This window comes from Emydura macquarii, unplaced genomic scaffold, assembly GCF_026122565.2.
Source record: "Emydura macquarii macquarii isolate MOO-44397 ecotype Brisbane River unplaced genomic scaffold, CSIRO-AGI_Emac_v2 contig_2473, whole genome shotgun sequence".
Classification (NCBI taxonomy): domain Eukaryota; kingdom Metazoa; phylum Chordata; order Testudines; family Chelidae; genus Emydura; species Emydura macquarii.
The window spans coordinates 4438048-4450786 of record NW_027132610.1 but is presented as its reverse complement, the minus strand read 5'-3'; the positions used below and the strand labels follow the sequence as shown (position 1 = coordinate 4450786).

At 42.4% G+C, this 12739-nt stretch overlaps 1 protein-coding gene across 2 annotated transcripts in view; it reads left to right on the top strand.

The window, feature by feature from the left end:
• The window catches only part of MICU2 (mitochondrial calcium uptake 2), a 237973-nt gene that overhangs the window by 188178 nt on the left and 37056 nt on the right, over positions 1 to 12739 (top strand). For both annotated transcript variants that reach the window (XM_067562865.1, XM_067562866.1), the window contains one exon: positions 2531 to 2613. In XM_067562865.1, the coding sequence (XP_067418966.1) occupies positions 2531 to 2613 (83 nt within the window). The remainder of the gene's footprint in view (positions 1 to 2530; positions 2614 to 12739) is intronic.

Here is a 12739-nt window from a genome sequence, read left to right as displayed (position 1 = left end):
TCAAAGGAGTCCCATTCAGAGATCTGGCTCCATCAGTAACCCTTATCACGGATGCCTCGGATGTGGGATGGGGAGCCCACATCAGCGGCAATCTGGGCACCCAAGGGTTATGGTCACCGATGGAGAGATCCCTACACATCAACGTCCGCGAGCTCAGGGCGGTCCGTTTGGCCTGCAAAACCTTCCTCAGATTCCTGAAGGGCAGGGCGGTACGGGTCCTCACAGACAATACAGCAGCCATGTTCTATATGAACAGGCAGGGGGGAGCGCGTTCCTCGGCCCTGTGCTAGGAAGCCACGCGTCTCTGGGAATTTGCAGTGAGGCACGACTTTCATTTGTTTGCCTATCACCTCCCGGGGAACAGGAACGATGAGGCGGACCGCCTCAGTCGGTCGTTCTCACCCAGGCACGAGTGGTCGCTGCACCAGGAGGTGGCAGCTTTAATTTTCCGAAAGTGGGGAGTGCCCCAACTGGACCTGTTCGCGTCGTCGCGGAACAAGAAGTGCCCCATTTACTGCTCACTTCGAGGTCGAGAGCCGGGCTCCCTTTCCGACGCGTTCCTAGTGGAATGGGGAGAGGCCCTAATGTATGCATTTCCCCCCATTCCGCTCCTCCCTCAGGTCCTTCTCAAGATCAAGAGGGACAAGGCGAATGTCATATTGATTGCCCCAGCGTGGCCGAGACAGTACTGGTACAGTACACTGCTCCACCTATCTATCGCCACACCGATTACTCTCCCTGGGCGATATGACCTGCTCTCCCAGGACCCAGGGGCGCCTTCTGCACCCGGACCTGGACTCCCTCCATCTAACAGCCTGGAGACTCTCTGGCTGACGGAAAGTGAAAGGGCTTGTTCCTTACAGGTCCAGCAGGTTCTGCTTGGTAGCAGAAAACCCTCCACACAGGTTACATACCAAGCTAAGTGGAGGTGGTTTACGGGTTGGGCGGAAGCTAAGGGTATCGCACTAGCCTGCTCACCTATACAGGTGATCCTGGAGTACCTCCTATACCTTAAAACCCAGGGCTTAGCCCTGGCATCCATGAAGGTTCACCTGGCAGCTATTTCAGCTTTTCACCAGCCGCTGCAAGGGAGGTCACTGTTTTCCCACCCCATGTCGGTTAGATTTCTAAAAGGGGTGGACAGGATGTTTCCTCAGGTCCGAGATCCAATCCTCCCCTGGGATTTAAACCTGGTCCTCACCATGCTGACAGGACCTCCCTTTGAACCCATGGCCACGTGCTCCCTGTTACTCCTCTCCTGGAAGGTAGCATTCCTGGTGGCCATCACTTCTGCCAGAAGGGTCTCTGAGATAAGAGCCCTAACTTCGGAGCCCCCCTATACGGTCTTTTACAAGGATAAGGTTAGGTTGAGGCCCCACCCAGCCTTCCTTCCTAAGGTGGTGTCCCAATTCCACTGTAACCAAGACATTTTCCTCCCTGTGTTCTTCCCAAAACCCCACGGGTCGGAAGAGGAACGGAGATGGCATTCGCTGGATGTCAGGAGGGCCCTGGCACACTACCTGGAGAGGACCAGACCCTTTCATAAATCGTCACAGCTGTTCGTAGCTGTGGCGGACAGGATGAAGGGTTCTCCCGTCTCCGCCCAGCGGATCTCTTCTTGGATCACGTCTTGCATTAAGGCGTGTTACGAGCAGGCGAAAGTGCCTTTACCAGGAATGGTGACGGCACATTCGACTAGGGCTCAGAGAGTTTTGTGTTTTCTTAGTGCCTACTATACTCAGACCTGATGAAATTGTCCTGTGGGACAAGGGGCAGCAATTTATTGAAAGAAATGCAGTGCATATTTTTGCAAACTATTTGCATCATTTCATTAAAAAAAAATAGGTTTTGGGAACAAAGTACACAATGTACTTAAAGGGAAAAGGTTGAAGCTCAAATGTGTAGAGATATACTGTTCAGGGAAAAAAATACTTTCATTAGCACAGAACCCTGTGACTAGTTCCCCAGGCTCCAAGCTGAGAGAACTGGGTGTGATTTACAAGTCCAGTCTCTTACTGAAAATACTGATATACAGATGCTTAGTTTCTGAGAGGAAGAACTACCTGAGACCATTCTACAGGAATTCTTCTAACCAATTTGGGAATATTAATTGGCTTTGGAAGTTTCTTTCAGCTCTTCTTAGCTGGAAAGTAGATACAGGACATAGAGCTAGAACTTAGAGATGGTCAGTGGGAATGGAGAAAATGGGGAAACACGCTGAGTTTTCATAGGAAGAGAACCTAGGGCATTAAAATATACTGAATATACTAAAATATACAGAACAGGTGAGAATATATAAAAATATTCTGCTGTATTTAGGTACTATTAGCATTCCACTACCCACATCCCTATTTTTGAAATGGATATAAAACAGTGTTTTCTGACATTGACATAATAGTTGCTTATAGGTCATGTGGTTTGTTGAGAATTTGAAGCATCTGCGTAACTATGGAAAACTGAAACTGCAGGTGATAATTCTGCTGCATTAATTATTTATAAACGTATATGTATTTTTTACAATTCATTGCAGAACCACAAACTGGATTTCATATTGCTTTTAAAATGTTGGATGCAGATGGCAATGAACAAGTTGAAAAAAAGGAGTTCTTTAAGGTATGTATTCATATTCATTTTTGAAGTCTACAGATTATTCTATAGAGTTATCCACCAAATGAATAGTACATTAAAAATCTTCAAGTGTAGTCTTTTGTATTTAATCTATGATCACATCTTACAATACAGAGACCTATATTTGCTAATACATTTTATTGATATGAAAGGCGAATATAAAAAAGCATCACCACTGAGTTTAAAAGTAGTTGTATCATATTTGAAGTAAATTTTTGTAAACCTTACCTTTCACCCATATCTGCAGACCTCTGTATAGTAGTAGTCTTTGCCCCAAGTTTGCCCTACTTTAATGTATCGTCTGGGAAAAGTCTTTCAGTTTCTAAATATTGACTTTAAAAAATAATCCACCACTCTCTGATTTTTTTAATTGGATTGTGCTGTTTCACACGTGAACAAATATTGTTCCCAATATGATATATAATGTAGGGTGGGGGAAATACTCTAAATTTGTATTTGAAACACAAGTGGGGGAAAGTGTTCCACAAAGAGAAAAAGGGTCCTCACATGAAAAATATATCTTAAATATTCAAGTCAAAAATAGAAAATGAAAAAAACCTGGATACTTTTTACGCACTCACTATGATCTCCTATTACGTGACTGTACATAAGATTTTAAAAGAAACAAAAATGACTGCTGTCCTCCTTTATGAATTATTCTCCAACATTACCCTAACAATAAACAATACTGTGATCAAAGTCAGAAATACAGTAGACTCCACTTAAACTGAACCTTAATAATTAGCACACCCACTTGATTGGGAAGATTGCCAAGCATTCAATGGAATGTATTTCACTGACTTTAAACATTGGGATAATGGCACACCAATTGCTAGCATAAATTTCTCATTGTGTAGCCCTTTGTTCATTTCATGCTGTTTTTCAGCTTGGTTATAGTTGTTAAATGAGTGTCTTGCATTAATATTGTTTTAGAAAATATTTTCTTGCTTTGGAGTACCTATTTAAAGCAATTCCTGAAACTGAACAGTGTTTCCCAGTGCAATGTGTTCTCATGAGCCTCTAATAATTGAGACAATTGCTTAATTTTGGTACATTTGTTTCTCTGTTTGTGCCAATTAGGAGAATTCTGCTGAACTGTAATTCAAATATAAATTGCACAAACAAATGACCAAGTTCCAGTCAGAACCATTTGCAAAATGTAGGCCCAGTCCTGCAAGGTGCTTGAGTGCCCTCAATTCTCAGTAGGTCCTGTGTGGAAACTCTTCCAGGTGTGAAGAAGTTGTTCTATGAAAAATGAACAGTGGCTGATGAAAAATTAAACCAAATTACAAAACAGCCATTTTCTTTTTTGCATTTTTCATTCTTACCCACTGATTCTGATAATCATCCAACAGGATTGTATCACATCAGTTAAAACACATACTTAGGGCAGGTCTACTCTGGAAGCACTACGTTGCCACTGTAGTGCGTCTGGTGAAGATGCTGTATGCTGACAGGAGAGCACTCTCCCGTTGGCATAATTACTCCACCTCGGCAAGAGGTGGAAGCTATGTCAGCTGGAGAGCATCTCCCACCAACATAGCGCTGGTGTGGATAGCGCTTAGGTCACTGTAACTTGCGTCTGCCAGGGGGTGTCTTTTCACACACCTGAGGAACATAAATTAGATCAACTTAAGTGGTAGTGTAGAACTGCCCTAATCAGTGAAATGTGTCTATACCAATGTTATTTTTAAACTGAACAATACAGTACATTGATACAATACAGGTATGGATAAGTCCTTTAAAGCAGATGAAAGTCTATGCTTTTTTTTGTCTGGCTGCCTGCAGTGCCAGTGCATTAAAAGGTCACTTCAGCACTGCTTCCTTTTACTGTGTACTGCTGCAGCAAAGCAAGCAAGAAAAATCCTGCTTATTAATATTGCAAGTCTCTCTTCATGTTGTACATGTTAAATCTCATGTCTGATTTCCATGTTTCAATCAATTCTGATTGAATTATCCAATATTAACAACTGAAAGTAATCAAAATAGGTAATGATACAAATCAATAAACAAATTAGAATCCTGAAATGCAATCATATTAAGTGCAAGTCATTGTAGTAAGAAAAATGAATTTACTTTGCATGTCTTTTTATATTGTATTAAGGAATAAAAATGGAAGTTGTAAGAGCACATACAATGTAATATAAACCCATGAAACTCATTAAATTCAAAATTGTCCTTAAGGATGAGAACAGGATTGCTTCATCAGGCAAATAGTTACAGAAAAGGGATTTTTTTTGTTTGTTTGTTTTAATCCCCTCTCATCTCCTCTGTTACAGAGTGGTCTTGTTTTGGGAGGAAGGTGGAACAAACCCCATATGGGTACAGAGCAGGAAGAGGAAAACAATATCTGTAGTCATAGAGGGAAACTTCTCATATGCTTAGATATTAAACATTTATGAGAGGTGAATATTTTAAAGTGTTCATTTCTGTGCAGCACTGGTTTGGTAGATTACAATTCAAAACTAAGAATTTATCATCAGACATTTGGACTTTGCATATCAGCTATAAATTCAGTGAAAGAATATCCTGGTTCTTAAGCTTTTAGAATGTTAAAAATGAGAACTGTCACATAAACACCATTAATCTAACTGAATCAAGTGTCTTTATAGCTAACAAACTAAATAGCTAATAAAAATCTACTCGCCCCTGTTGTGTCGTGATTAGCTTCCAAAGAAAATAAGTCACAACTGTTTGTATGAGTTCATTTTGCCTGTTTCACAACTTTGCCTCCTCCTGTGTTTCTTTTATTCCAGTCTCCTCTCAGTGACGTAATGTGTTTACTATGTACAGAGTCTCACTGATTAACCCAGCAAGTGTTGTTTTGATACTACTATATGTTTTCTTTTTCAATTATGTAATGACCAAAAGGCTTCTACATGTCATCAAAAATCTATTTTGGAACATTACTTTCAATCTGTTTCCCATTAATGTCAATCAGATTTGAGGAAGTCTCTCTGGTAGCATGATGAGAGAGTGTGCACTGTCTCCCGAACTGATTGAGTCACAGTTACACCTGGTTCTTAATGTGCTGGGAAAGGTTTGTTCCATCACCTGGTAAATGGGCCGATGTCCCTCATGTCTGGTAGAAACCCGTGAGCAATGTCTGGGCCCACTAATCCTCAAATATGGGATAGTCCAGTCCTTGTTCAAAACAAATGAGATAAATTATCTCGCAAGTTACAACCTTCACTTTGTGGTGAAGGTCAGTAAGAAAGTAGTATCAGGGCAACTCCTGCAGCATCTGAATTCTTCCCATTTTTTTTTAACCCCAATCTGGATTTCAGACCTGGATATGATATGGAAAGTGCCTTGATTGTTTATAATTGCCTTAGGGTAGTAGAAAGAAATTGTACATTCCTGAAAATAGGATTAAATGTATCAGCACCTTCAATACCCTTAATTATGAGTAACTAATGACTCTCCTGTGGAACCTGGCAGTAACAGCCAGAGTTGTTTTAAAGTGACTTTTTAGGGCTTATCTACACTTGAAAGTTAATTTGGATTAATGAGGGGTGTGAATTTAAAGCATAGAATTTCTCTTTCATAGAGAACTGTCTATAATCATAGAATCATAGGGCTGGAAGGGCCCTTGAAAGGACATGTAGTCCAGTCCCCTGCACTCATGGCAGGACTAAGTAATATCTAGACCACCCCGGCCAGTGTTTGTCTAACCTGCTCTTAAAAATCTCCAGTGATGGAGATTCCACAATCTCCTTAGGCAATTTATTCCAGTGATTAACCACCCTGACAGTTAGGAAGATTTTCCTAATGTTCAACCTAAACCTCCCTTGCTGCAGTTTAAGCCCATTGCTTCATGTCCTGTCCTCAGAGGCCAAGAAGAACAATTTTTCTCCCTCCTCCTTGTAACAACCTTTTCTGTACTTGAAAGCTGTTATCATGTTCCCTCTCAGTCTTCTCTTCTCCAGGCTAAACAAACCCAGTTCTTTCAGTCTTGCCTCATAGGTCATGTTTTCTAAACCTTTAATCATTTTTGTTGCTCTTCTCTGAACTTTCTCCAATTTGTCCACATCTTTCCTGAAATGTAGTGCCCAGAACTGGACACACTACTCCAGTTGAGGCCTAATCAGCACATACGCTACTAGCTAGCATGCACAGGCATTCCCTCTTCAGTTCTTCTCAACCAGCCCTGATTAGAGACGGAGCTATAGCTGTTGGTTCGTGGATCATTAATTCCCTTAAATTTGCTTCTTTTAAAGCCCCCTTTTCTTTCTTACTCATTTATATTTGTTTTGGCCATGCTTTAAAATATATATAAAAGAAAAAGAAGAAATAAAAGAGCAGGAAAGGACTCTGTCTTCCACAATTCCTGTGGGGAGGAACCCCCCCTGGACAAGGATATGCCCAGCTCCCCTGGTTTCGAAAAGTGCCTCAGTGCAAGGAATCAATCCCGGTGACTGATGGACACTCACAGTGTGTTCGCTGTCTGGAAGAAGAACACATTTCCACAGCAGTGTGCATTTGTGTCAGCAATTGAAGCCCAGGTTGAGGAAAGATAGAGAACTAAGGCTCAAACTCCTACTCGTGGAGAAAGCCCTTCAACTTCCGGAGCCCCACCAAGAACCCTCTCTGCAACCCTCCACTTTGAGGGGAGATGAGCTCAGGCAGACACTTCTGAGCCACTCACATAGGGCCTCTAAGAAAAGGTCAGTGAGTCTGTTGCCTTCTCCAGGGGTATCTCTGTATCAGAAATCTGCAGAGCAGCTACCTGGGCATCTGCACACACCTTCGCAGAACACTATGCCATCCTGGGGGATTCAACTGTGGACTCCAAATTTGGTGCCACAGTACTATCATCCATATCAGAATCTACTCCAAAGTCCCAGCCTCCAGTGGTGGGTACTGCTTGGGAGTCACCTACAGTGGATCACCTTTGGGACAGTACTTGAAGAAGTTATTCACTTTGTGCGCTAACGATGGTTTTTCAAGATGTGTGTCCCTATGATGCTCCAGGACTGATCCTCCTCCTCCCATCCTCCTCCCCTCTACTTAGAGTTCTTGTCATTGACTCTGCAGTAGAGGAAGAACTGAGGAGGGAATGCCTGCGCATGCTAGCTAGCCAGCCTCATGGGTGGTGGAGAGCAGAGCATGCACAGGCGGTACAGGTTGCTACCAAAAATCTCCGATCAACAGCATGTGGACTTAGGCACACCTACAGTGGAGCACTGATAAGGGTACACATCTCAAAGAACCATCATTACTGCAAAATCTTTGCATCATTACTGCAAAATCTTTCTTCCTATCACAAAGATTCCAATTGTTCCTCTTCCCCTAACACTCCACTAACTGAGCCGTGGTCTACACTTACCGGGCGATTCGGTGGCAGTCGACGGGAGTTACACGAGCTACGTAGAGTAGCTTGCGTAACTCCCATTGACTGCTGTGCTTCCCTTCTGCACAATGTCTTCACTGCACTGCGCCGGCCAGAACTGTGTTTCCATCGACACAGCGCTACGCCACTTGAGGGGGTGGTTTTACTGTGTCGACTTCTGGATCGACTGAGCAGATCTTCACTGATCATTCAGTCAATCCAGATAGATCGATCTGACGGGGGCGACTTTGCCACCCTCAGTGTAGACATACCCCAAGTCCCTAATTAGTCTAGCTAGTGGAATCTTCTAACCCCTCTGTTCACTTTGTATGTGAAGCTACTGGAAGAGATTCTCAGCTCCAACCCCAGACGGAGCTGATTCCTTGCTCTTCTACTGTCTAGTAGAGATAATGACCTGGTTGAAAGCTTGCTGGCATGAGCTCTAACCCAGATAAGACAGAGGCAATGATTATAGGTGGGGAAAATATTTCAAGGAACTGGAAAGGACTGTGGCTGCACTCTCAAATGAAAGTATTTGCCTGCCAATTTTCAAGGTGATTTTACAATTTCTGTCTCTTAGGGGATTCCCCTTTGTTCATGAATTCTCATATAGCAGAAGAGGCCAGAAACTTTTTGGCCCAAGATTTTATCTTTTTGTCTTTGACCTCACCTTCATGACTTTGTTATCTCAAGGCTAGACTACTGTACCACACTCTTCTTTGGGCTTCACTTGAATGCAACTTAGAAGCTTCAGATACTGCAGAATACTGTTGCCCTCTTTGTAGTATCCACAAAGTTCTTAGTAGTCTAGGAACTATTTCTTCCTCTCTTCCTTTTCTTTCTCCACTGCAGTACATGCATTCAGCAAGAATACTTCAGCAGTCAGTCTTCAGGGTGAAATTTGCAGGCAAAAGTGGTGAGGCATTCAGAACCAAAATCTGACCACTTTTAGGCCTTGTCTTTACTAGGAAAAAAAGGTATATTTTGAACACATTAACTGGTCAGGATAAACAGTGGGCTCACTGTAGGGTTTACCTTGACCATCCATAACATGTAACAACTACAACTGGCTTGTCTGCACTGAGACTGAAATCCTGACCCCAGTGAAGTCAGTGGCAAAACTCCCATTGAATTAAATTAGGTCAAAATTTTACCATAGGATTTTAACACGTATTAAAAATGCATCTGCATCCTAGTGTGGACATGTCCTCTGTGTGTGATGGACTTGGCCTGAATGTAATAGGATTTTTCTGTAGGAACTATAATCCTTTTAACAGCTTTCTGGCTGATTATCTTCCAGTTTTGGTCTTTTTCAGGGAAATTCATTTGATTGCTGTAGGAGGACACAGAGCAATATGCTCTTTAATTTGGGACAAATGTTCTGGTTTTTTAATACAAAAAATGGAAAGTGGTGAATGATTTATAGACGCATGTAATAACTTTATAAAATGAGTTATCTCATCAATTAATGACAGATTCTCTAATGAAGCATTCAGTTTTGGTACGCATTCACAAAACACATATAGTCTATGCCAGCGGTTCTCAACCGGTGGTACTTACCGGAAGGCTGGGTGGTACGCGCGCCGCTGAATCCGCCGCCGCCGGAAGGGCCCTCCCACCCGCCCGTGCGAAACCGTGCCGCCGAAAATGCGGAAACGGCGGAAGGGTTTCGGCGGCGGGCATTGTTTCCGCCGCGAAACCCCGCTACCCGTGTCTCCCCACCGCCGCGAAACTCCGCCGCAAATCCCTCCCGCTGCCGCCGCGCAACCCCGCCGCAAGTTCCCTCCCTTTTTTTTCCCCGAGTGGTACTCGGGTCGGGTACAGTCGGGTCAAGTGGTACTTGACCCGACTGTACCTGGCCCGAGTGGTACTCGGGGAAAAAAAGGTTGAGAATCGCTGGTCTATGCATTAAGCAGTGTTAAACAATAAAGAGGATATATGGTGAATTCATTGACCTTTTTGGAGAAATCTTTGGGGTTGCACAGTTGTAACAGAGGGCAACGATTGATCTCTGGCTTCAAACCCTGATTAAGGTACCAGTGAAAGAGTTTAACCCTTAAAACAACTAGCATTTTATGGTAGGCAGAGGAATAAGAAAAGGTGCTAGAAATCTATATAGAAAAAATAAGGGGAAAATAGGGGGCTGTTTCAACACAAAGAAGATAATCAGATGAGGATTTCAGAATGACCAAAATTACGTTATTTTTGTCCAGTTCTCAATAAAATGGATGATGATGACTGTTGATTCTGGACACTTTGTGATCAGTGTGGAAACCAGTGAGACACGGTACGCCCAGTTTGCAGATCAATAAGGTTTAATGTGCAAGGTTTTCTATAAATATACTAGTTAGATACAAAGCCTAAAATTAACTACAATATATCTTACTCACTAAGCCTGGAGAGCTAAGCAGTTACTCAGAAGGCAGTATACAGGAACGGCTTTCTTCAGAGGCCCCACCAGGGAGTCAGTGGATCCTCTGGTCCAACCGGCAGCACCTCCCTTTGTCTAAGTGGTGACTACTTATACCCTTCCATAAACAACCTTCACCTAATTATCTCTCTCATTATCATATATGCTAATTACCTACATTGGGTTTCCACCCTTAACTACATTCCATTCTCACCATGATAATTGGGGTCATCAAAACAACATCTGGTGATAGGAGGGGCGGAGTAAAAGTATGCCTCTTGGCAATAAAACACTGTACCCACAGACGTTCAAGGATAACTTGTTCCCATCACCGTTATCTATGTGCAGCTGCAAGCATACAGTATCTGTATTTTGTCTTATGTGCCATGGTGTGCAGAAACTGAGAAATCTATAATGTTATTCAGTCTCTGCCAACTGGAAGATGTCATGCCACAGGGGTCAGAATAGCCAAGCAAGCAACTGAAGCTATGCTAGGGCTGTAGGACAGTGGTCAAGCAACTCAGATTGTACTGGGCCTCCAACGATGACATTGGAAAACATTGTGAAGGAGACAGGGAAATGGAGAGGTAATATCAAAAATGCAATAACTAACAAAGAGAAAAAGGAAAGGGGTGGAACGTGTAACAAACATCAGTGCTTGTTCAGTTACTTGCTTTGTCACACCCTATTTCTCATCCGTTGTCTTCTAGTTGTCTATTCAGATTGTACATTCCTCATGGCAGGGATCCTTAGTTGTCTGTAAAGTGCCTAGCATGCTTTGGATGCTGTATACTTAATTATAATATGTATAACAATATCAGGAGTGCAGCCAGGCACATGTTTTGTCATGCAAATCATTCAGGAAACTGGGGAGGGCAACAGAAGTGGGTCACCAATCCACTGGGCTCTGGTACCAGCCATGTTACAGTAGCATCTCAAAAACCTGCCTTCCTTAAGGCCAGGCAGAGTATAGATGCCAATGCTCATTCCCTCCTCTTTCCGCCAACCTGTGTTTAATTTTTACCAGGGTTGAGCCCCGGCACCTCTAGGCTTGGCAGTTCATAGCCTTGGCACCTCTGGGCTTTCTGCATCAAGTTATGAATGTAAAAAAATGCTTGACCCCAGCAGCTAATTGCTTGAGGCCCCGGCACCTCTTTCATTATAAATTAAGCACTGCAGCCAACCCCATTTTGCCAAAACCAGTGACAGTAGAGCTTTTGGGCCACAGGAAGTGCAAATGCTTCACTCCCTTCTGACAGAAAGGCAGGAATTCTGTTCAATATCTTATACTACTCCCATCACCTGAGGGTTGAAGTGGGTGACATCTTTATTCATAGCAGAAAGGGCAAGGAAAGAATCAAATGAAGACTAAACTACCACCTCACCATTTCTGTATGTTCCTTCCAGATCAGTGCTAAAAGCACATAGCTAGGCAAGCTTGCACTGCCATTGCCCCTCTTCTATTGTTTCCACACAACAGGTAAAAGAATTTGTCCATAGATTTCTCAGTTCAGGTGCTTTACATTATGCTAAGGACATAACTACTTTTTCTGAGAGTAAGTGAATACAGTTAATCTATATTTAAAACAATACCTTGTAAAGTTATCTCATTTTATTTTCCTAGTTACTTGAATGTAATTTTTGGAGCAGAAATAGTCTCTTTTTAAAATTGTCTCCAAATTTGGGTAAAAAACCCCCCAAAGCTAAGTAATAGAGCAAAGGGCAATCACACATGGAATTCCAAGTTACTTGAAAGTAAACAAAAATTCAATGTAATGTTATCCAGGCACTATAAAACCTTCAATATGCATCAATTTTAACTCCACAATCGAGCATTAGAAGTGGAAAAACTTCTGTACTCTGTTTTACTAGCCCCACGATAACCCAAGAACAAAATGAAGAATAGAAAGTTAACTTTACATCGGTGAGTAAACTATATATTACAGATATAGAAAATACGTTAAGGGTGCAACGTCAAGAAATCAATAATTAGGACATTCCAAATAATTGGTGGTTATTTGGTATTTGTTTTTATCTTCATCATTCAGTGTGTGGGCCCTTTGTGTACCGCATGCCATCCAAACCCTGCTCCCAATATAAAATTATTAACTTCCTCATGGGCATTTGTGTGGTGCTTTTGACTATAGTATTTGAGTGCTTCACAAACACAAATGAATTGATCTTCACAACATTCCTGTTGGGTCGGGAGGTTTTGTCCTCATTTTACAGATGGGGACTGAGACATAGAGCGGGCAAATCTGTCCACTGATTTGGGGTGCCCAAGTTCAGATGCCCAAGGCCTGATTTTTTAGAATACTTAGCATTTTAATGTATTTTATATGTTCAAGGCACCGCTCCTATTGGCTTCA